At 43.9% G+C, this 25735-nt stretch overlaps 3 protein-coding genes across 3 annotated transcripts in view; all 3 read left to right on the forward strand.

Moving 5' to 3' along the window:
- Nucleotides 1-88: 88 nt before the first annotated feature.
- Nucleotides 89-11739, forward strand: LOC111748996 (mucin-16-like). The gene is made up of 4 exons (XM_064279868.1): nt 89-1490; nt 3091-3204; nt 8397-11571; nt 11667-11739. Exons 1-4 carry the CDS (start codon nt 89-91, stop codon nt 11737-11739), a joined length of 4764 nt encoding a protein of 1587 aa, XP_064135938.1.
- Nucleotides 11740-12692: 953 nt separating this feature from the next.
- On the forward strand, nt 12693-13899 carry LOC135230632 (mucin-16-like). The gene has a single exon (XM_064280565.1). It carries the CDS (start codon nt 12719-12721, stop codon nt 13790-13792), a length of 1074 nt encoding a protein of 357 aa, XP_064136635.1. The 5' UTR covers nt 12693-12718; the 3' UTR covers nt 13793-13899.
- A 9275-nt stretch (nt 13900-23174) lies between these two features.
- The window catches only part of MUC16 (mucin 16, cell surface associated), an 81625-nt gene continuing 79064 nt past the window's right edge, over nt 23175-25735 (forward strand). The window contains exons 1-5 of the mRNA XM_064279869.1: nt 23175-23420; nt 23510-23577; nt 24595-24767; nt 25406-25441; nt 25648-25707. Of these exons, the coding sequence (XP_064135939.1) occupies nt 23199-23420; nt 23510-23577; nt 24595-24767; nt 25406-25441; nt 25648-25707 (559 nt within the window). The 5' untranslated portion in view covers nt 23175-23198. The remainder of the gene's footprint in view (nt 23421-23509; nt 23578-24594; nt 24768-25405; nt 25442-25647; nt 25708-25735) is intronic.

The raw sequence follows: 25735 nt of genomic DNA on the forward strand, positions 1-25735 counted from the left end.
CCCTGAACAGTCCAAAAGTTCTACTGATATATCGACAAAAGATAGTCTCAACCCTTCAACTTCACCTCTCATGAAAGATTCTGCAGGAATGACTCTCACCACTCACACAGGTACACTTACCTTGGACACATTAATCACAACCTCATGGGCAGGGACCCCCTCAGTTTTGACTCAGGATTTTCCACACTCAGAGATGACCACCCTTATGAGCAGAAGTCCTAAGGATGTGTCGAGCCCTCCCTCTGTGGAAGAAACCAGCTTTTTCTATTCCCTAGTGCATATCCCTGCCACAACCTCATCCTCCTCTGTTTCATCCACATTACCAGAACCCAGTCCCTCCTCTCCCCTTCCTGTGACCTCAACTCTCACCTCTGACCCAGTGACAATCTCAACAATTTTGAGTACAAACTTGAAACCTGGCACTAGTTCACCTTCAAGTTTGAGCAACGCTTCAGTTGAGATAAAATCCACTTCAGAAACCACCACTAATACAGAGGCAATTCACCTTTCCACAAATACAACGACCACTGTGATGACTGCTAGTTCCAGACATGAATTGGTTTCCTCAGTCCCAATCCATTCAGAGCTATCCAGAACCACATATGCAAAGGTTACTGCCTTTTCAATGGAGGACACCACTATTCCCATGTCAATGCCTGCCTCTTTGGAGACGACAAGTTTTGAGACAACACCACTTTCTCATCTGACTCCTGGATTAAGGGACACTAGTAGGTCTCTGGACAGTGGCTCAGCCGTACCAACATACACACCTGCATCTCCTGTGTCCACTCGTCTCTTGAAGAATCCCAAGACAGATACCACCTCTTCTGTGACAATACCAATCCCAGATCAGTCTCCATCTTCACAGTCATCTGAAACTCCTGTGGAAGCAATCACTCACCTTTATGCTTCTCCCTCTGTTACAGGATCTCCTGGGGAAACTTCCCTCCTAGAATCTAACCTTACTGCACCTGTATCAGGAAGCACTCATCATCTGAGCACAGATATGCCTCCTTCAGCTGAGACCATCCCAGCTGACATTTTGAGCCCTTCTCTGCCAGAGGCCATGGCTTCCTTTGGTACGACTGGAGTTCTAGGCACCAGCTCAGCTGCCCTTTCAGCCAATCCATTCCCTATGACAGAGTCAAGCCCTGGGGTTGATACTATCTCCACCATTGCAGAAAACCTGCCTTCATTGGCTTCGACACCATTCCCCTCTTCCACCTTTACTACCACTGACTCTTCAACCAGCCCTACTGTCCATGGGATGACTTCCTCATCAGCTGCCCCACATGCAATGGACACCAGCCTTGGGGCAGAGAGCAGCACAGCTAAAGGACTCTTGATGATGGCCAGTACTTTGGAGATGTGGACCCAGCCAATCAGGACATCTTTATCACCCATTGAAGATACCAGAATAACAGAAAGTGTTGACTTGGGAACACTGACAAGTGGTTCTCAAATTCCTTCACGCTCAACACCATTGACAAGTAAGGACCCACGGTTCCTATATTCCCATTCTTAGGGGCTCATAGGAAATGGCTCCTTCCCTGAGAGGTAAAAAAGAGTTAATTAGGGTTTTATACCTGTACCAAAAATTCTTGTCAGTAAACATTTGTTGATCTAGTCTCATTTTCAAGCACTTGGTTTAAGCTTTAGGGAAATAAGGATAAATAAGTGAATAACTGAAAATTATAGTACTGTAATAAGTGCCCTAACATTACCACCAATAATGACAATGACAATAATAACATTAAGTGTTTATACAGCACTTCTTTTGTGCCAAGCACTATTCTACTAAGTTATTCAATCCTCATTGCAGTACTATTTGAAGTAGGCACTATTATAAGCCCATTTTACAGAAGAGGAAACTGAAGCACAGAGAGGTTAAGTCATTTTCTCAAGATTACACAGCTAAGTGACAGAACTAGGATAAGAACTCAAATTATCTGACATTGGGAATCCATGCTTTTAATGACTAGGCTAAGCAGAAATGGTCAGAGAGATAAAAGGAAAAGCAAGAGAGTATGACATGACAGAGGCCGTTTTAAGAAGGGGGAGTGGTCAGTTCTATCAAATGCTAAAGAGTAGCCAAGTTTATATGAGGTGAGAAGTTCTTTGGTAACATGGGAGTCCTTAGGTCCTCTAGTGAAGAGAATATCAGTAGATTGGAGGGGACGAGGACAAAAGCTAAAATATTACATAAATTAAAGGAAGTGTTTCTCTCTTTATATATTGATATTAAAGAGTCAAAATCAAGGGACAGGTGAAAAAAAAGGTCATCAAAATAAAATTGAGGCAACAAAGTACTTGACAATATGGGAGGGACCCAAGACTTAGGAAGAGAAACACCATTTCCAGATCAGTAGATGAGGGATGGAACCTCCTGGGGATTCCATTTCTTTGAAAGGGTTGAATTTGGCCCCCACTTTTGTTCTGGACTCAAGACCATAGACGACCTCTAACTATTCCAGCACCTACTTCCCCAGACAATGTCTACAGGAGGATGACTTTGATTCCCTCTCACAATTTTAACAACTCACAGTAAAGTCAAACACATTGATGGCTATTGACCCATGTTCTAAAACATGGCTTAGTAGTTCAGTCATTGGTGCTCAGTAAGTAAGTAGTGAGTAGGATAGTAAAAAGATGGAAGTGTGGCTGGATGGGTGGCAGGAAGAAAGGAGAGACAGAGAGAGAAGAAAGGAAGGAAGGATGAAAAGAAGGAAGGACGAATGGAAGGGAGGATCAAAAGTAGTAGAGGTTGAAGGAAAAAAGGATGGAACGAATATAGGAAGAAAGATTGAAGGAAAGAGGGGGAAGAAAAAGAAAAGAGGGAAGAATTACTGAAGGCTAGAAGGAAGGATGGAAGAATAGCTTGGTAGATCTAAGGATGGATGGAAGAATATGTGTGGATGGATGGATCTGTGATGAGTGTAGATACCCATGGCATGTATTCTGACTCAAATTCATATAGAAAGCCCTGAATACAATTGTGTTGAGTAGTCAATTAAGTGAATCCATTTAGACAGCGCTGTTCTTCTGGATGAGATGAGTTACCCCATGTTTCTTCCTCACCTTCACCTTCAGGGACTGATGGCATAGTGGAGCCCATCATAAAGATACCCAATGAAGCAGCACATGTAGGCAGCACAAGACCAACTAGTTTCTCTCAAGCATCTACATCACCTGCTAATCCCAGAGGTATGTACAATTTTGCTTACTTCCAAGTAGTTCAATTTGCGGCCTTGTATCCTGTTCCAGAGAGATGAAATATTTGTTGTCTTTGTAGAGAGAATTGTGTGGGCCGTCCTTGGCTTCACTTTCTAAGCTGAATCTTTGTTTAATGGTTACCAGGTGGATTTTACCATTTTGCCTTCCCTCAAGATATGTTAAGTGAGCTTAGCTTTAAGGTAGATATGTCGACTTCACAAATACAACCCAGTTTAATCTAATTCTGAAAACTCTTATCAATTGCCTACTATATGTAGAGACTATGCAATGAACTGAGACCACAAAGATGAAAACATTTTGGCATTGTACCCATGGAGTGCTCAGTCCCAGCAGAGGAGACAGCTAAGGAACAATATAATTATGACGCAACTTTAAAAATATGTAATTGAGGCATATTTGAACCACAGAGGGAAGGATTCCTGGAGGAGATAATGTTTGAATAGGATTTTACAGGACAAGTAGGGGTTTACCAGGAAGACAGAGGGAGCTAATGAGGATGTTCTGGGCAGAAGGGAGAGCAGCGTGCAAGGACACAGAGGGAAAAAATACCAGGGAATGTGTTTTCCAGTTCAGTTGCCATGGAGTTGATTCGGACCCACATGTGTCAGAGTAAATCTATGCTCCATAGAGTTTTCAATGGCTAATTGTTGGAAGGAGATCACCAGGCTTTTCTTCCGAAGGGAATGTCTGCTGTAGTACAAATCATTTACCTTTGCTACGGCATAAAATTTTTAAATCCCTATGTGTCTGTCAGTTTGTCGTAAGGTGGGGGCTTGCACATTGCTGTGATGCTGGAAGCTATGCCACCGGTATTCAGATACCAGCAGGGTCACCCATGGAGGACAAGTTTCAGCTGAGCTTACAGACTAAGACAGACTAGGAAGAAGGACATGGCAGTCTACAAACTATGGATAACATTGCGAAGAATGGGAATTCCAGAACACTTAATGGTGTTCATGAGGAACCTTTACATAGATCAAGAGGAAGTCATTAGGACAGAACGAGGGGATACTGGTTGGTTTAAAGTCAGGAAAGGTGTGCGTCAGGGTAGTATTCTTTCACCATACCTATTCAATCTGTATGCTGAACAAATAATACGGGAAGCTGGACTATATGAAGAAGAATGGGGCATCAAGATTGGAGGAAGAAAACCTGTGTTATGCAGATGACACAACCCTCCTTGCTGAAAGTGAAGAGGACTTGAAGCACTTACCAATGAAGATCAAAGACCACAGCCTTCAGTATGGATTGCACCTCAACATAAAGAAAACCAAAATCCTCACAACTGGACCAGTAAGCAACATCATGATAAATGGAGAAAAGATTGAAGGTGTCAAGGATTTCATTTTACTTGGATCCACAATCAACACCCATGGAAGCAGCAGTCAAGAAATCAAAAGACGCATTGCATTGGGTAAATCTGCTGCAAAGGACCTCTTTAAAGTGTTGAAGAGCAAAGATGTCACCTTGAAGGCTATGGTGCACCTGACCCAAGCCACGGTATTTTCAATCGCATCATATGCACATGAAAGCTGGACAATGAATAAGGAAGACCAAAGAATTGACACCTTTGAATTGTGGTGTTGGCGAAGAATATCGAATATACCACGGACTGCCAAAAGAACGAACAAATTTGTCTTAGAAGAAGTACAACCAAAATGCTCCTTAGAAGCAAGCATGGTGAGACTGCATCTTACATACTTTGGACATGTTGTCAGGAGGGATCAGTCCCCGGAGAAGGACATCATGCTTAGCACAGTACAGGGTCAGCGGAAAAGATGAAGACCCTCAGTGAGGTGGACTGACGCAGTGGCTGCAACAATGAGCTCAAGCATAACAATAATTGTAAGGATGGCGCAGGACCGGGCAGTATTTCGTTTTGTTGTGCACAGGGTCACTATGGTCAGAACCGACTTGATGGCACCTAACAACAAAACAACAGCAGCAGCATAAAATATAAGAGGGTGATGGTGGGAGATGAGGCTGGTGAGGTGGTCATAAAACAGCATTCAGAAAACCTTCTAAGGCTTGATAATGCTTGAATGTGCTTTAACGAAGAGACAAACAAGTCTGTGGTCAAAAAAGTTTGATAAACATTTTGCTCCTTAGAAATTCATAACACACATGAGTATATTAAAGACACTGAATTAAAAAAAAAATCATATTGTAAAGAAGAGAGTTCTTGGGTTGTGCAAACAGTTAACATGCTTGGCTGATAGCCACTTTCTCCCCTTGCCACTGCTGACATTTGGAACCAGATAATTCTTTGTCCTGTGCATTGCAGGATGTTTAGCAGTATCCCTGGCCTCTACCCACTCAGTGCCAGGAGCACCTCTCTACACACAGTTACGACAACCAAAAATGTCTCCAGACAATGCCAAGTGTCCCCTGGGGCAACATTTCCCCTGATTGAGAACCACTGAACTTTGAGTGCTCCTCACTGTCTTCTCTTTCCATCCTAGCCCTCAGCCCTCAAGGGTCCTGGAATTCAGTTAGGGAGTTAATATAATGCAGGAGTTAAGAACGTAAGTTTAGGGCTTAGACAACTAGCTTCAGATTTCTACATCATCACCCAGTAGCTGTGTGACCTTGGCAAATTATGTCTCTGAGTTCTGTTTTTCTATTCCGTTAGTTGACAAGAATAAAAGGACTTATGACTTAGTGTTCTTATGAGGATAGACAGATAAACATGTGAAAAAAAAAAGTTGCCACCAAGTCGATTCTAACTCATGGCAACCCCAGGTGTTAAAGAGTAGAACTGCTCCATAGGGTTCTCTTGTCTGTAATTTTTACAGAAGTAGATCACTAGACCTTTCTTTCACGGCACCACTGGGTGGGTTTGAACCACCAACCATTAGGTTAATAATTGAGTGCAAACTGGTTGCGCCACCCAGGGACCTTTCAAAGCATGTAAGATTCTTTGCCATTGCACCTCCTCCTCCTCATCAAATAAATATAAAACACTGAATGCCCACTCTCAGAAGTAAGGTCTTCAAGGTATTCTCAGCTACACCAGGAACACTGATGTTTACCTTTGGCAGACCTGACCCCTCATGGGAGTCAAATTCCTCTTTGTTTTTCCCCCTCCCTGCACTAAGCTCCAGTAGACTTTGTGGTCATTCTAGAGGAGTCTCCAGGTGTTTTTTCTCCTTCCTGGAAGCCATTTTCTTTTATTTATTTATTTGAACTTCAGATGAAGGTTTACAAAACAAATTAGTTTCTCATCAAATAGTACACACATTACTGTATGACCTTTGTTAACAACCCCACGACGTGTCAACACTCTCCCTTCTCAACCCTGGGTTCCCTATTACCAGCTTTCCTGTTCCCTCCTACCTTCCAGTCCCCGTCCCAGGGCTGGTGCACCCCTTTACTCTTCTTTTGTTTCATGGGCCTGTTCAATCTTTGGCTGAAGGGTGAACCTCAGGAGTAGCCTCATTACTGAGCTGAAAGGGTGTCTGGGGGCCACACTCTCAGGGTTTCTCCAGTCTCTGTCAGGCCAACAAGTCTGGTCTTTCTTCTTGAATTAGAATTTTGTTCTACATTTGCTGGGAGCCATTTTCTAAAGCCCCGGTCAATAGTTGCTGTCTCAGCCAATGACACTTTACTCTTTTTCAGAGGCTGTATTTCCGTCCCTTTGGTCAGCTCTGGTCAGCTCTGGTACTATATAGACTAGTGTAATTCCTGGTGAATTCAATTCAGCAAACATTTGTCTTGCAGTAGAAGTAGATGTACTAACAGTACTAATAGTGGACAATAGTAGTAGTAACAGTAGTAGTAGCAGCTGTTGCTGGGTGCCCTCGAGTCAATTCTGACTTATAACATCAGTAGTAGTAGGTAATAATAGCAGTAGTAACCATAGTAATAACACTAGTAATGGTAGGTAATAATAGTAGTAGTAATGGTAATAGTAGTAATAATAGGGAGTGGTAGTAACAGCAGTAATAACAGCTGTAATGGTAGGGAGTAGTAACGGTTATAGTAACTAAAGTAGTTACAGTAGTAGTGGTAGAGAGTAGTGGTAGTCATAACAATAGTAATAGTAGTAGTAGTTGTTGTTATTAGGTGCCTTCTAGTCGGTTCTGACTCATAGCGACCCTATGCACTACAGAACGAAATACTGCCTGGTCATGCACCATTCTCACAATTGTTGTTATGCTTGAGGTCACTGTTGCAGCCACTGTGTCAGTCCATCTCTTTGACGGTCTACCTCTTTTTTGCTGACCCTCTACTCTACCAAGCATGGTGTCCTCCAGGGATGATCCCTTCTGATAACACGTCCAAAATATGTGAGATGTAGTCTCGCCGTCCTTGCTTCTAAAGAGCACTCTGGCTGTACTAGTAGTAGTAATAATGTATTATTATGAGCCAGGAAGCACTATGCTTGGTGCATTTTTAACAACCCCCTCAGATGACCCCTGTACTTATCCCGACTTTATAGGCCAGAAATGGAGGTTCACAAAGTTTGGTAATGTAGAGAGCAACACATCTATTTAGTGGAAGAACCAGGCTATTTTATTCCAGAGCCCAAGCTCTCAAACACTATGATACATGATCTCTATCAAGTCAGAGGAGACTCCCTTATGATCCATCCATCCACATGTATCCATCCATCGACCTACATATTCATTCATTCAACAAATATTTGTTGAGCAACTACTATATGCCAAGCCCTCACACATTAACAGCCATTACAGAGCAGACTGTGAGGGGTGGTAAAGTGCAGTTCAGACAGTGTGATAAGAAAATATCAAGAGAGGGAGGAGATGAATTCTGATGCAAATTTGTGAAGGTGGTTTAAGCTTGGGTTTGAAGAAGGGCAGAATGTAAGAATCTACGGGGAATGGGCATGTCAGGCAGAGAGAACAACTTGAACAAAGCTCAGAGGCTGGATAATACAGGAAATATTTGGGAACAGGGAGTAGACTATTCTGGTCAACAGTCCATGGAAGACTTTTAACCCAAAATTAGGCAGCACAGGTAGGTGAATGCCAATCACAAGCCCATTTCCCATTCCAGAAGCATCCCAGTTACATCCTATTTAGCAATAACTGAGAGACATTTCTCTCCCTTTCCTCACTTGGAGAAAAAGTAAGCTATATCCAGTCCAGTAAGTTATCCGATCATCTTGTCCAAATTTTGTGCTTTTTCCCAATTCACAGGACTATCCACAAGAGGGACAGAGAGGGCAGAGACCACCATCCCAGCTTTGAAGGCCACAGAAGGCATGGCAATTCTGACCACCACAGCCTCCACTCCCACCTCAGGAACACTGACTGCCCTCAGGACATCAGGTGACAGAGTCAGCTCTAGCACAACAGGACTGATCATCACAATGTCAGCTGTTTCTCCTGATGTTCTAAAGATAACAGCCTCGCTGGCCACCCAAGCAGGGCCAAAAACCAGCACAGCTGTTCCCAAGACAGCTCTGTCTGTTTTCAAGAGTGAGCCAGAGACTACAACCACGCTGGTCCCTAGTTCTGCAGCAGAGACCAGCCCAGCTCTTGGAGTTCTGACTGATTCCCCTCGTGAACCAGAGATAACAACCTCATGGGTCACCCATCCTGCAGAGACCAGCCCAACTGTTCCTAGGATAACCCTGAATGTTTCCCACAGTGAATCAGACACCACACACTCAACAGCCACCAGTCCTCGAGCAGAAGCCAGTTCAGCTGTTCCAAATCCTAGTGCCTCCCTTGGTGTACCAGGGGTAGTGACCTCACTGGTCACTAGTACTGGGGCAGAAACCAATACAACTATTCCAACTCCGATTGATTCCCTGAGTAAACCAGGGACTACAGCCGTACCAATCACCCATCATGGGTCCCAGGCCAGTTCAGCTATTTCCACTGGTAAGCAGGGGATGGTGACCTCACTCGTCACTATTTCTGGGGCTGAGACCAGTACAACTATTCCAGCTATAACTGATTCCCCAGGTCAATCAGTGACCACAGCCTCATTGACCACTCATCCTGGAGCACAGACCAGTTCAGCTGTTTCAACTTCAAAGGTCTCCTCTAGTGAGCAGGGGGTGGTGACCTCACTGATGGCTGGTTCTGAGGCAGAGACCAGCATGGCTATCCCAACTATGACTGATTCCCCTGGTGAGCCAGATACAACAACCTCATTGGTTATGTATCCTACAGAAACCAGCCCAAATTTTCCCAGGACAACCCCAGATGTTTCCCACAGTGAAGCAGACAGCACACCCTCAATGGCCACCAGTCCTGGGGAAGAAGCCAGCTCTGCTGTTTCAGCTCTGACTGTCTTACCTGGTGTCCTGGATATGGTGACCTCATTTGTCACTAGCTCTGGGGCAGAGACCAGTACAACTCTTCCGACTATGACTGACTCCTTTCATGAGCCAGAGACTACAGCCTTACCAGTCACCCATTCTAGGGCAGAAGTCAGTTCAGATGTTTCAGTTTTGACTGTCTCCCCTGGTTTACCAGGGATGGTGACCTCATTGGTCACTAGTTCTGGGCAAGAGACCAGACCACCTCTTGGAACTCTGACTGATTCCCTTCGTGAACCAGAGACAACAACCTCATGGGTCACCCACCCTGCGGAGACTAGCCCAACTGTTCCCAGGACAACCCCAACTGTTTCCCACAGTGAATCAGACACCACACCCTCAGTGGTCACCAGTCCTCAGGCAGAAGCCAGGTCAGCTGTTCCAACTCTGACTGCCTTGCCTGGTGTCCTGGATATAGTGACCTCGCTGGTCACTAGTTCTGGGGCAGAAACCAGTACAACTGTTCCATCTATGATTGATTCACCAGGTCAGTCAGTTACCACAGCCTCACTGACCACTCATCCTGGGGCACAGACCAGTTCAGCTGTTTTAACTCCAACTGTCTCCTCTAGTGAGCAGGGGATGGTGACCTCACTGGTCACTAGTTCTCAACCTGAGAAAAGTACAGCTATTCCAGCTATGACTGATTCCCCAGGTCAATCAGCTACTACAGCCTCACTGACCACTCATCCTGGGACACAGACCAGTTCAGCTGTTTTAACTCTAACTGTCTCTTCTAGTGAGCAGGGGGTGGTGACCTCACTGGGCACTAGTTCTGGGACAGAGACCAGCATGGCTATCTCAACACTGCCTGATTCCCCTGGTGAGTCAGATCCAACAGCCTCATTGGTCACATATTCTTCAGAGAGCAGCCCAAATACTCCCAGGACAACCTCGAATATTTCCCACAGTGAATCAGACAGCACACCCTCAATGGCCACCAGTCCTCGGGCAGAAACCAGTTCAGCAGTTCCAACTCTGAGTGTTTCACCTGGTGTCCTGGATAAAGTAACCTCACTGGTCACTAGTTCTGTGGCTCAGACCAGGACAACTATTCCAGCTATGACTGATTCCCCAGGTCAATCAGTGATGACAGCTTCTTTGACCACTCATCCTGGGGCACAGAACAGTTCAGCTGTTTCAACTCCAACTGTCACCTCTAGTGAGCAGGGGGTAGTGACCTTACTAGTCACTGGTTCTGGGGCAGAGACCAGCATGGCTATCCCAACTATGACTGATTCCCCTGGTGAGCCAGATACAACAGCCTCGTTGGTCACATATCCTACAGAGGCCAGTCCAAATGTTCCCAGGACAACCCCAGATGTTTCCCACAGTGAAGCAGACAGCACACCCTCAATGGCCACCAGTCCTGGGGAAGAAGCCAGCTCTGCTGTTTCAGCTCTGACTGTCTTACCTGGTGTCCTGGATATGGTGACCTCACTTGTCACTAGCTCTGGGGCAGAGACCAGTACAGCTCTTCCGACTATGACTGATTCCTTTCATGAACCAGAGACTACAGCCTTACCAGTCACCCATCCTAGGGCAGAAGTCAGTTCAGCTGTTCCAATTTTGACTGTTTCCCATGGTTTACCAGATATGGTGACCTCACTGGTCACTAGTTCTGAGCAAGAGACCAGACCAGCTCTTGGAACTCTGACTGATCCCCCTCTTGAGCCAAAGACAACAACCTCATGGGCTACCCATCCTGCAAAGACCACCCCAACTGTTCCTAGGACAATCCCAATTGTTTCCCACAGCGAATCAGACACCACATCCTCAACGGCCACCAGTCCTCAGGCAGGAACCAGTTCAGCTGCTCCAACTCTAACTGTCTCTCCTGGTGTCCTGGATATAATGACCTCGCTGGTCACTAGTTCTGGGGTAGAGACCAACACAACTATTCCAACTACAACTGATCCCCTCCATGAACTGGAAACTACAGCCTTACCAGTTACCCATCCTAGCACAGATACCAGTTCATCTCTTCCAATTCTGACTGTTTCCCCTAGTGGGCCGAGGACGAAAACCTCATTGGTCACTAGGTCTGGAGCAGAGACCAGTATGGCTATTCAAACTCTGACTAATTCCTCAAGTCAACCAGAGACCACAGCCTCATTATCGACCCATCCTGGGGCAGAAACCAGTTCAGCTGTTCCAACTCCAACCATTTCTCCTGGTACATCAGGAATGATAACCTTGCTGGCCACTAGTTCTGGAGCAGAGACTAGTACAACCCCTCCAACTCTGATTGCTTCTCCTGGTGAACCCAAAACCACATCCTCATTGGCCAGCCATCCTGGGAATAAGTCCAGTTCAGTCACTCCAAATCTGATTGTTTCCACTGGTGTGACAGAGATGGTGACCTCACTGGTCACTAGTGCTGCAGCAGGGACAAGTACAACTATTCCATCTATGGCTGATTCCCTGCATGAACCAGAAACTACAGCCTTACCAGCAACCCACCGTAGTGTAGACGCCAGTTCATCTGTTTCAGTTCTGACTGTCTCACCAAGTAGGCCAGGAATGGTGACCTCAATGGCCTTTAGTTCTGGAGTAGAGACCAGTGTCAGTACTCATACTCAAAATCTGACTAATACCCCTGGTCAACCACAAGCCACAGCCTCGTTAGTGACCCATCCTGAGACTGAATCCAGCTCAGCCATTCCAACTCCGATGGTTTCCACTGGTGTGAGAGAGATGGTGACGTCACTGGTCACTAGCTCTGGGGTAAAGACAAGTACAGCTTTTTCAACTCTGACTACTTCTCCTAGTGAATCACAAACCACAGCCTTACCAGTCACCCATCCTGGGGCTAAGTTCAGTTCTGCTGTTCCAACTCTAACTATTTCCCCTGGTGTACCAGGGGTGGTGACCTCACTGGTCACTAGTTCTGGAGCAGAGACGAGTACAAGTAGTCCAACTCTGACTGATGCCCTTCATGAACCAGAAACTTCTGCCTTACCAGTCACCCATCCTAGGGCAGAAGCTAGTTCATCTGTTCCAGCTTTGACTATCTCCCCTAGTGGATCAGGGATGGCCACTAGTTCTGGAGCAGAGGCACATACAACTGTTCCAACTCTGACTGCTTCTCCTGGTAAACCAGAGACCACAGTCTTACCAGTCACCCATGCTCAGGCTGAGTTCAGTTCAGCTGTTCCAACTTCGGCTGCCTCTCCTGGTGTACCAGGGATGGTGACCTCCCTGGTCACTAGTTCTGGGGCAGAGAGCAGTACAACTATGCCAGTGCTGACTGCTTCTCCTAGTAAACCAGAGACCTCAGCTTTCTTGGTCACCCACCCTAGTGCAGAGACAAGTCCAGCTATTCCTAATTCCACTGTTTCCCCTCATTTATCAGAGACTACAACCTCACTAGCCATCACAGCCAGAGTAGCGATGAGTACAGGCCTTCCAACCCAGACTTTTTTCCTTGGTGTAGCAGAGACAACATCCTCTCTGGTCACCATACACAAGACTGAGACCAGCAGATATGATCTATCTCCAATGACTTCACCTGGAGTTCCCACAGAAACACCCTCACTCTCCACCCATCCTGGGACAGAGGCCAGCACAACTATTCCAACTTCAGCGCTTTCCCTTGGCCTATCAGAGACCACAGGTTTATTGGCCACCAGCCCTGCACAAGAGGCCAGCACAGGTGTTCTGGCGCTGACTGTTTCCCCTGGTGTACCTGGACCTGCCACTGGCCCTGCAACAGCTGGGGAGCCTAACACTGTAGCTTCCTGGAGCACAGAAACCTCAGCACCCGTGACCTCAGTTGGACCCCTAGAACTTTCCAGGACAGTTACAGGGGCCACTGTGACCTTGATACCAGCAGAGACCCCAACATCACCTAAAACCAGTCATGGAGAAGGAGAAAGTCCAACAACTATCCTGAACACTGCAAGTGCTGAGATCACTGATTCAGCTGCCACAGGGCCAGGTGCTACTGTGGCCAAGACTACAACCACCTTCAGTACACTGTCCAGAAGTCCCTCTGCCCCTCAAACCACACCTGGGATAGCCACCTGGGCCTCTGTGAGTGTGACTCCAGCAACAAGTAAGAGTAACTTTTTAACCTATTCTTTTTATGCTTTTTTTCCCATTAAAAATAGTACAATTATGCTGTCAAAAATGTCGAAAACATGTAAAACTCTAAGAATGAAAAATCCCATATACCCCCACCTACCACCTGGAGAAAAACTCCTTTTTTTTTTTTTAATGATATTTTATTGTGATTTGGTGAAGGTTTACACAGCAGTTTAGTTCTCCGCTCAACAGTTTCAACACAAATTGTTCAGTGACATTGATTATATTCTTTGCAATGCACAGACATTCTCATCATTTCCATTCTGCTTGTTCCATTTCCATTATTCTAGTTTCCCTGTCCCCTTACCATCTCATCTTTGTTTTAAAGTAATTGTTGACCATTTGGTCTCATATAGGTGATTTTTTAAATGAGCACAGCACTCATGGGTGATATTCTTTATTTTGTGAGCCAATCTGTTATTTAGCTAAAAGGTGACCTCAGGGCTTATTTCAGTTCCTTTGTTTGGTTTTTAAAAGAATGACCAATCATGCAAAAATATACTTTCGTAATTCGTAAACATTGCCTGTGTTATATAATCTATTAACAGTTACTTTTATAATATGGTTTGGCTCTACCATCATTTTATTTAAACCATTTGCCATTGAGTCAGTTCAGACTCAGAGCGCCCCCATGTGTGTCAGAGTAGAACTGTGCTCTACAGGGTTTTCAATCGTGGATTTTTCAGAAGTAGATCACCAGATATTTCTTCCAAGGTGCCTCTGGGTAGACTCGAACCTCCACACTATCCAGGGAGATTAGCAGTTGAAAAACTTTTCTTAAAGGGCCCTATTGTAAATATTTTCAGCTTTGCAGGCTATACAGTCTCTGTTCAGACTATTCAACTCTGCCATTGTGGTGTAAAAGCAGCTAATAATAATATGGTAACAAATGGACATGGCTATGTTCCAATAAAACTTTATAAAGATACAAAGCCAGCTTGCAGACCATAATTTGCCAACTCCTGATTTAAAAATCCCCAAGGTGAATATCTAAATTTTCAATTATTTAAAAAATTTTGTTTTTATTGTGATAAAGTATATGTAACATAAAATTTGCCATTTTAACAATTTTTAAGTGAGCAAGTCAGGGGCATTAAGTACAATCACAATGTTGTGCAATCATCCCTATTATCTATTTCCAAAACCCTTTCATCATTTCAAACATAAACTGTGTACCCATTAAACAACAATGAGATGAACACCCTTATAGCTAACTTTTTATTCTCTGCTCTGCACTGGTTGTGTGTTTGCCAAAGATCCTTCCTTATTAATATATTTGGCCCAGATAAATACTTATTAATAATAGGAGTCCCTGTGTGGTGCAAATGGTCATGCGCTTAGTGGTTAATCGATTGGTTGTAGGTTCAAGTCTACCTAGAGGAGCCTCAGAAGAAAGGACTGGCAATCTACTTCCAAAACTCAGCTATTCAAAACCCTATTGAGCATGATTCTACTCTGATGCATATGGGCCACCATGAGTTGGAGTCAGCTTGATGGCAACTGATTGGTTAATAACCCGTAACTGTAACCCGTTGCCGTCAATTGAGACTCATAACAAACCTATAGAACAAAGTAGAACTGCCCCATAAGGTTTCCAAGGAGCAGGTAGTGGATTTCAACTCCCGACCTTTTGGTTAGCAGCCAAGCCCTTAACCACTGTACCACCAGGGCTCCAGTTGGCTAATGGTTATTAGTAATAGTCATAGATAACCCTGTGCCAGCACTTTACTAAGTGTTTAGCACATATGGTAACACAATCAGTTAAGTTTTGCATTGGGCAAATCTGCTGCAAAAGACCACTTCAAAGTGTTGAAAAGCGGAGGCGGAGCCAAGATGGCGGAATAGACAGGCTTCAGTTGAGCCCCCTTTACAACAAAGACCCGAAAAAACAAGTGAAGCAAGTATATTTGTGACAAGCTGGGAGCCCTGAGCATCAAAGGCAAGCTTAGACAATGAACTGAGGGGCAGAGGAATAAAGAGACCGTTCAGAAGCAGAGAGGAGTTAACAGACCTGAATCGCAGAGAGCCCTCAGGCACTATTCACGGAGCGGCAGCAGCAGTGGCAGTGGCAGACTGGCACTAGCTTTTGGCCCCAGCTTCCTCAGGGAGAAGCAGCAGCCACACAGCCCATTCACACCTCCGGAACCTGAGGAGAAAGGCGCTCTCGGCAAAAGCTAAGTACTTGCCTATATTTTTCCCCGCCCCCCCTCCCAACCCAGCTTCAGCGTCTGAATCCCTGGGCCTGAGATAGACCCTGGCGAGCACCAGGAGTCGTCCTCCTGGCCTTATGGAAGGAAAAAATCTGCGACGGGGGGAGGTGGGGGGAAGATAACTTGCTAGCTCCGTTAACTGGGGGAGCTCAGGACAGAAGCGGCTCCTGTGCAGGAATAAACCATCCATGGATCTTGAGCACCTTTCCCTTCTGCATGGACCTGTGTGGGCCTATTTCAGGAGAATAGGCCCTTGTTGGCAAACTGCAACCATTTCAGCTATGTGGTGGAGAGGTGGGTGTTTGACGTTTGACATTGCTTTGCCTGTTAAACCTACCACAACAGGGTCCTAAGGACTGGTGGCTCCACTTGGGTCACCGAGCCACGTGCGACACAGGTCCAGGGATAACTGGTACCTACCAGTCCTTACAACAAAAACTTTGGGTGATCATGGTCCCTCTGCAGAGGCCACCCACCAGCATGTTCTAGGGAACAGAGACGCGTTTTCCTCAGAGACACTTGGGAGTCGGTTCTCAGCCCCCTGCCTTGTTCAGAGCGTGACCCCCTGCTGCAATCAGATACAGGTATATACAACAATCACCCCTGCCCCTCCAAGACTGTAGGACAGAGCCTGTACCACACACTTGATATCAGCTACCTGGAAACCTGAGCTGAATTCATACAAGAAAACTGAATGGACTCCTAGACTGATATACCTGATAACAGCTCTCGCCAGCTGGGGACAGGACACCAGAGGTCCAAAGGAGAAAATAATCAAGCTAGCTCACTCAAGCAACCCATAGGGGTATACCAAAACAAAACAAAGCAAGAAGCTATGACACAGTAAGCAAGCGTAAACTAATACAATAACTTACAGATGGCTCGGAGAGAACAGTCAATATCAAGTCACATAAAGAAACAGGCCATGATCACCTCAACAGGCTCTCAAAACAAAGAATCCAGGGATCTTTTAAATGAAAGTGCATTCCTAGAATTACCAGATGCAGAATACAAAAGGTTAATATACAGAACCCTTCAAGACATCAGGAAAGAAATGAGGCCATACGCAGAATAAGCCAAAGAACACACAGATAAAGCAACTGAAGAAATCAGAAAGATTATTCAGGAACATAATGAAAAGTTTAATAAGCTGGAAAAACCCATAGACAGACAGCAATCAGAAATTCAGAAGATTAACAATAAAATTACAGAATTAGATAACTCGATAGAAAGTCAGAGGAGCAGAATTGAGCAAGTAGAAGCTAGAATTTCTGAACTCAAAGATAAATCACTTGGCACTAATATATTTGAAGAAAAATCAGATAAAAGAATTTTTAAAAATGAAGAAACCATAAGAATCATGTGGAACTCTATCAAGAGAAATAACCTACGAGTGATTGGAGTACCAGAGCAGGGAGGGATAACAGAAAATACAGAGAAAATTGTTGAGGATTTGTTGCCAGAAAACTTCCCTGATTATTGTGAAAGATGAGAAGATATCTATCCAAGATGCTCATCGAACTCCACATAAGGTAGATCTTAAAAGAAAGTCACCAAGACATATTATAATCCAGCTTGCCAAAACCAAAGATAAAGAGACAATTATAAGAGCAGCGAGGGATAAAAGAAAAATCACCTACAAAGGAGAGCCAATAAGAATAAGCTCGGACGTCACAGCACAAACCGTGCAGGCAAGAAGGCAATGGGATGACATATTTAAAAACTTGAAGGAAAAAAATTACCTGCCAAGAATCATATATCCATCAAAACAGTCTCTTAAATATGAAGGTGAAATTAAGATATTTCCAGATAAACACAACTTGAGGGAGTTCATAAAAACCAAACCAAAACTACAAGAAATACTACAGGGAGTTCTTTGGTTAGAAAATCAATAATATCAGGTATCGACCCAAAACTAGAACACTGGGCAGAGCAATCAGAAGTCAACCCAGACAGGGAAATCCAAAAAAACAAACAAAAAAAAAGCAAGATTAAAAAAAAATGCCCAACACAGGGTAACAGCGATGTTATTATATATAAGAAGACAACATTAAAATAATAAAGAAAAAAAAAAAACTAAGAAATGTAATCACACACCTTCCATATGGAGAGGAAAATACGGTGATACAAGGAAATACAAGTTAGTTATAAATTTAGAAAAATACGGGTAAATAATAAGGTAACCACAAAGGAGACGAACTATCCTACTCATCAAAATGAAATACAAGGGAAAAATACAGACTCAGCAGAAACAAAACCAACAACAACAAATATGAGGAAAGGACAATATATAAAGAAAATCTACTCAGCACATAAAATCAAGTGGGAAAAAGAAGCTGTCAACACAAAAAAAGACATCAAAATGATAGCACTAAATTCATACCTATCCATAATTACCCTGAATGTAAATGGACTAAATTTACCAATAAAGAGACAAAGAGTGGCAGAATGGATTAAAAAACAAGATCCATCTATATGCCGCCTACAAGAGACACACCTTAGACTTAGAGACACAAACAGACTAAAACTCAAAGGATGGAAAAAAGTATACCAAGCAAACAACAATCAAAAAAGAGCAGGAGTGGCAATATTAATTTCTGACAAAATAGACTTTCAAGTTAAATCCATCAGAAAGGATAAGAAAGGACACTATATAATGATTAAAGGGACAATACACCAAGAAGATATAACCATATTAAATATTTATGCACCCAATGACAGGGCTGCAAGATACATAAAACAAACTCTATCAGCATTGAAAAGTGAGGTAGACAGCTCCACAATAACAGTAGGAGACTTCAACACATCACTTTCGGTGAAGGACAGGACATCTAGAAAGAAGCTCAATAAAGACACCGAAGATCTAAATGCCACAATCAACCAACTCGACCTCGTAGACATATAGGGAACACTGTGCCCAACAGCAACCAACTATACTTTCTTTTCTAGTGCACATGGAACATTCTCTAGAATAGACCAAATATTAGGTCATAAAGCAAGCCTTAGCAGAATCCAAAACATTGAAATATTACAAAGCATCTTCTCTGACCATAAGGCCATAAAAGTGGAAATCAATAACAGGAAAATCAGGGAAAAGAAATCAAACACTTGGAAACTGAACAATACCCCGCTTAAAAAAGACTGGATTATAGAAGACATTAAGGATGGAATAAAGAAATTCATAGAATCCAATGACAACAAAAACACTTCCTATCAGAACCTTTGGGACACAGCAAAAGCGGTGCTCAGAGGCCAATTTATATCAATAAGTGCACACATCCAAAAAGAAGAAAGGACCAAAATCAAAGAACTATCCCTACAACTTGAACAAATAGAAAGAGAGCAACAAAAGAAACCCACAGGCACCAGAAGAAAACAAATAATAAAAATTAGAGCTGAACTAAATGAAATAGAAAACAGAAAAACAATGGAAAGAATTAACAAGACCAAAAGCTGTTTTTTTTTAAAACTCAACAAAATTGATAAACCATTGGCCAAACTGACAAAAGAAAAACAGGAGATGAAGCAAATAACCCAAATAAGAAATGAGATGGGCGATATTACAACAGACCCAACTGAAATGAAAAGAATCATATCAGATTACTATGAAAAACTATACTCAAACAAATTTGCAAACCTAGAAGGAATGGATGAATTCCTAGAAACACACTACCTACCTAAACTAACACAAACAGAGGTAGAACAACTAAATAGACCCATAACAAAAGAAGAGATTGAAAAGGTAATCAAAAAACTCCCAACAAAAAAAAACCCTGGTCCAAACGGCTTCACTGCAGAGTTCTACCAAGCTTTCAGAGAAGAGTTAACACCACTACTACTAAAGATATTTCAGAGCATAGAAAAGGATGGAATACTACCAAACTCATTCTATGAAGCCACCATATCCCTGATACTGAAACCAGGTAAAGACACCACAAGAAAAGAAAATTATAGACCTATATCCCTCATGAATGTAGATGCAAAAATCCTCGACAAAATTCTAGCCAATAGAATTCAACAACATATCAAAAAAATAATTCGCCCTGACCATGTGGGATTCATACCAGGTACGCAGGGATGGTTCCACATTAGAAAAACAATTAATGTAATCCACCACATAAATACAGCAAAAGACAAAAATCACATGATTTTATCAATTGATGCAGAAAAGGCATTTGACAAAGTTCAACACTCATACATGATAAAAACTCCCAGCAAAATAGGAATAGAAGGAAAATTTCTCAACACAATAAAGGGCATTTATATAAAGCCAACAGCCAACATCACCCTAAATGGAGAGAGCCTGAAAACATTCCCACTGAGATCGGGAACCAGACAAGGACGCCCTTTATCACCACTCTTATTCAATATTGTGCTGGAAGTCCTAGCCAGAGCAATTAGGCTAGATAAAGAAATAAAGGGCATCCAGATTGGCAAGGAAGAAGCAAAATAATCTCTATCTGCAGATGACATGATCTTATACACAGACAACCCTAAGGAATCCTCCAGAAAACTACTGAAACTAATACAAGAGTTCAGCAGAGTATCAGGATACAATATAAACATACAAAAATCAGTTGGATTCCTCTACACCAACAAAAAGAACATCGAAGAGGAAATCACCAAATCAATACCATTTACAGTAGCCCCCAAGAAGATAAAATACTTAGGAATAAATCTTACCAGAGATGTAAAAGACTTATACAATGAAAATTACAGTACACTTCTGCAAGAAACCAAAAGAGACTTACAAAAGTGGAAGAATATTCCTTGCTCATGGATAGGAAGACTTAACATTATAAAAATGTCTATTCTAGCAAAAGCAATCTATACATTTAACGCAATTCCGGTCCAAATCCCAAGGACATTCTTTAATGAGATGGAGAAACAAATCACCAATTTCATATGGAAAGGAAAGAGGCCCCGGATAAATAAGGCATTACTGAAAAAGAAGAACAAAGTGGGAGGCCTTACTTTACCTGATTTTAGAAACTATTATACCGCCACAGTAGTCAGAACAGCTTGGTACTGGTACAACAACAGATACATGGACCAATGGAACAGAATCGAGAATCCAGACATAAATCCATCCACATATGAGCAGTTGATATTTGACAAAGGCCCCAAAACAGTTAAATGGGGGAAAAGACAGTCTTTTTAACAAATGGTGCTGGCATAACTGGATATCCATCTGCAAAAAAGGGCAACGATCCATACCTCACTCCGTGCACAAAAACTAACTCAAAACGGATTAAAGACCTAAATATAAAATCTAAAACGATAAAGATCATGGAAGAAAAAATAGGGACAACGTTAGGAGCCCTAATACATGGCATAAACAGTATAGAAAACATTATAAAGAACGTAGAAGAAAAACTAGATAACTGGGAGCTCCTAAAACTCAAACACTTACGCTCATCCAAAGACTTCACCAAAAGAGTAAAAAGGCTACCTACAGACTGGGAAAAAGTTTTTAGCTATGACATTTCTGATCAGCGCCTGATCTCTAAAATCTACACGATACTGCAAAAACTCAGCTGCAAAAAGACAACCCAATTAAAAAATGGGCAAAAGATATGAATAGACACCTCACTAAAGATGACATTCAGGTAGCTAACAGATATATGAGGAAATGTTCACGATCATTAGCCATTAGAGAAATGCAGATCAAAACTACAATGAGATTTCATCTCACTCCAACAAGGCTGGCATTAATCCAAAAAACACAAAATAATAAATGTTGGAGAGGCTGTGGAGAGATTGGAATACTTCTACACTGCTGGTGGGAATGTCAAATGGTACAACCACTTTGGAATTCGATTTGGCCCTTCCTTAAAAAGCTAGAAATAGAACTACCATATGATCCAGCAATCCCACTCCTTGGTATATGTCCTAGAGAAATAAGAGCCTTTACACGAACAGATATAGGCACACCCATGTTCGGTGCAGCACTGTTTACAATAGCAAAAACATGGAAGCAACCAAGGTGCCCATCAATGGATGAATGGATAAATAAATTATGGTATATTCACAGAATGGAATACTACGCATCGATAAAGAACAACGAGGAATCTGTGAAACATTTCATAACATGGAGGAACCTAGAAGGCATTATGCTGAGTGAAATTAGTCAGTTGCAAAACGACAAATATTGTATAAGACCACTATTACAAGAACTTGAGAAATAGTTTAAACTGAGAAGAAAACATTCTTTTGTGGTTAGGAGAGGGGGGAGAGAGTAAGGGTGGTAGAGGGGTATTTACTAATTAGACAGTAGATAAGAACTACTTTAGGTGAAGGGAAAGACAGCACACAATGCAGGGGAGGTCAGCATAATTGGATTAAACCAAAAGCAAAGAAGTTTCCTGAATAAACTGAATGCTTCGAAGGCCAGCGTAGCAGGGGCAGGAGTCTGGGGACCGTGGTTTCAGGGGACATCTAAGTCAATTGGCATAATAAAATTTATTAAGAAAACATTCTGCACCCCACTTTGAACAGTGGCATCTGGGGTCTTAAACGCTAGCAAGCAGCCATCTAAGATGCATCAATTGGTCTCAACGCACCTGGGTCAAAGGAGAATGAGGAACACCAAGGACACAAGCCCAAGAGACAGAAAGGGCCACATGAACCAGTGACTATATCATCCTGAGACCAGAAGAACTAGATGGTGCCCAGCTACAACTGATGACTGCCCTGACAGGGAACACAACAGAGAACCCCTGAGGGAGCAGGAGAGCAGTGGGATGCAGACTCCAAATTCTCATAAGACCAGACTTAATGCTCTGAGACTGGAAGGACCCCGGTGGTCATGGCCCACAGACCTTCTGTTGCCCCAGGACAGGAACCATTCCTGAAGCCAACTCTTCAGACATGGATTAGACTGGATAATGGGTTGGAGATGGATGCTGGTGAGGAGTGAGCTTCTTGGATCAGGTGGACACTTGAGACTATGTTGGCATCTCCTGCCTGGAGGGAAGATGAGAGGGTGGAGGGGGTTAGAAGCTGGGGAAAAGGACACGAAAAGAGAGAGTGGAGGGACAGAGCGGGCTATCTCATTAGAGGGGGAGTAATTGGGAGTGTGTAGCAAGGTGTATATGGGTTTTTGTGTGAGAGACTGACTTGATTTGTAAACTTTCACTTAAAGCACAATAAAAATTATTTTTTTAAAAAAAGAACATAAACAAAAAAAACCAAACCCATTGCCATCAAGTCGATTCCAATTTATATCTCACTGTAGGTACCCCGAAATCAGGGCTTCTGGGAGAAGACCCAATTTCAGGAACCCGGGTTGTTGGTTATGACTTACATGGTGGTCCTTGCCTGCACTGGCTCAAGAACGCAGCTGAATGGAGCCCTCTGGTGGAGAGAATCAGATGCCACATGTGGGAGGGCTAGGGAGGCTGGGCAGGTACAGGACAGGATCCTCTCAGAGCCCAGGACAGGATTTCTTATCTGCTTCCCCTGTTGCAGATACAAGACCTACCCTGGTCTTCTTCACCCTGAACTTCACGATCACCAACCTGTGCTACACCGAGGACATGGGGCATCCCGCATCTGCCAAGTTCAACACCACGGAAAAGGTCCTACAGGACATGGTAAGAGCCCTGAAATGCCTTCTGCCCACTCCACCTCTCCCCTGCATGACCCCCAGCCCTTCTGCTCACCTGTCTTCCTTCCTCCCTAGCTCAGTCCTTTGTTAGAGAACACCAGTATTGGCACCCTCTACTCCAGCTGCAGAGTGACCTCACTCAGGTGAGATGCCCAGGGGAGGATGTTCACACCTGTGCCCTGCCTAGACTCTGTTCCTCCACTCTACCAGGTGCTTGCTCCCCACCTGAGCACCTACAAGTGGGAATCCATATAGATGCCATATCCACCCCATCCCCAGTTCCTGCCCCCTCAGGGTTCTAGTTTGTCTTCCTTCTGGTCCTATCCAAGGTGCAGTTTTCAAAAAATAGTTCATTACTGAACAAAATATACAACATAAATGAACAGTCATTGTGATATGAGTATTCCTTAACCCACATGTAATGTATTCAAGGGCGATACACCTAAGGTATTTGCAAGATCTTGGGACAGCCCTCACCTGTTTTTTTCCCTCAGCCTAATCCGGGAGTGGGGTTGCAGGAGGCTGGTACATGGATGATGAACATTGTGCCAACTCTAATCCCAGTTCACCTTCTTCTATTTATCATGTATAAATTCTAAAATTTTTGGTCTCCATTTTTTTCCCCCACTTTCTGTGGTTTTTGCTGTTTTTAGCTGCCTTTGATTCGACTCAGACTCAGGGAAACCTTATATACAACAGAACGAAATGTTGCCCGGTCCTGTGTCATCCTAACAATCGCCAGCACCTTCCAGTCCATCATTGTGGTTATTGCGCCAATCCATCTCTCTGAGGGTCTCCCTTTCCCTCACTGGCCCTCTACTTCACCAAACATTATATCCCCTCTAGCAATTGACCCTTCCTGATGACATGCCCAAAGCAAGTGACTCAGACAACGTTCTGTTGTAACCCATAAGGTTTTCATTGGCTAATTTTTGAACGCAGATCACCAGGCCCTTCTTCATAGTCTGTTTTAATCTGGAAGCTCTGCTGAAGCCTGTCCACCACGTGTAACCCTGCTGGTATTTGAAATACTGGTGGCATAGCTTCCAGAATCATTTCACCTTCTAAGGAATGTTTTTCAGCTTTGTGGCTTTTCTTTTACATTATCATTCTTGCAATTCGCCCTCATCATCATTCCTGCATATATCCTCCCTCTCCAGGCCTGAGAACGATGGAGCAGCCACCAGAGTAGATGCCATCTGCACCTACTCCTCTGACCCAACAAGCACTGGGCTGGACAGAGAGCAACTGTACTGGGAACTGAGCCATGGGACCCACGGAGTCACCCGGCTGGACCCCTACACCCTGGACAGTGACAGCCTTTATGTCAATGGTGAATGGTGGTGCTGCAGCCGATGGCTCCTCCTGCTTCCCTGTGGGTCTCAGCACAGCCTGTGCACCCTCGGCTCACACAAACATCCAGGGCTTACCGGCCTCTTCGGTGTAGGAATGGTTTAAGCTTTTCCCAAACTGGCCTGCACCTTTGCTTCTTTCCTTCATGAGGAAGTGTACATTTTTGAGTTCTTAGTGGTTCAAACAGTTAAGCACTCAACAGCTAACTGAAAGTTCAGTGGTTCAAGTCCATGCAGAGGCACCTCAGAAGAAAGGCCTGGCAATCTAAATCTGAAAAATCAGCCCCTGAAAACTCTACAGAGCACAGTTCTGCTCTGGCACACACAGGGTAACTCCAAGTTGGAGTTGACTCAACGGCAACTGCAAAAGTAATGAGGGACTGGAAAGTCAGAGAAGTAGGCGGGCGAGTGGCAGAAGTGTGAGTGGCAGATGGCCTGATGTAGAAATTCTCCCTGAACTCCAGGTGCATTCTCTGAGGTTTGTTGAAAAGGTCTGCACTTTGAGAGCACTCTGTAAACATTAGATGAGTAGATTCATAGAAATCCAGCGTGCTCCAGAACTGCCACTTCTCCCTGTCCTTATACTTCTTCACCCCCCTCCCTCTCCCTCTCTCTGCAGGTTACACCTCTCAGGCCCTGACCTCCACCCCCAGCAGTGAGTAATTGGGCCCTGGTGATACTACTGTCTCAAAGCCCCCAGGGAGGGAAAAGGCCTATCTTTCCTCCTCGGTGGCTCAGCAAAGGCCAGTCCACCACAGGCCTGAGACAGAACAGGAAAAGGGGTATAAGGTCCCGTGACGGGTCCCTGCTTGGCTGGGAGGTACCTTCCACCCCATTTGCCTCATTGTGTTTTCTTCTCAGCTGCTGTGGCCTCTACCATCTCCCTGGCAACCTCTGTAGCCCTGGTCCCCACTCCCTCAGGTAGGAGCTTCCTCTCTGTGATTCCTCC

This window comes from Loxodonta africana, chromosome 3 (assembly GCF_030014295.1).
Source record: "Loxodonta africana isolate mLoxAfr1 chromosome 3, mLoxAfr1.hap2, whole genome shotgun sequence".
Lineage (NCBI taxonomy): Eukaryota > Metazoa > Chordata > Mammalia > Proboscidea > Elephantidae > Loxodonta > Loxodonta africana.

Coding starts and splice junctions, on each gene's coding strand:
- LOC135230632 (XM_064280565.1), top strand. CDS start 12,719: ATGGTGACCTCCCTGGTCACTAGTTCTGGGGCAGAGAGCAGTACAACT.
- LOC111748996 (XM_064279868.1), top strand. CDS start 89: ATGACTCTCACCACTCACACAGGTACACTTACCTTGGACACATTAATC. Junction 1,491..3,090: donor ACGCTCAACACCATTGACAA/GTAAGGACCCAC, acceptor CTTCACCTTCAG/GGACTGATGGCATAGTGGAG. Junction 3,205..8,396: donor ATCACCTGCTAATCCCAGAG/GTATGTACAATT, acceptor CCCAATTCACAG/GACTATCCACAAGAGGGACA.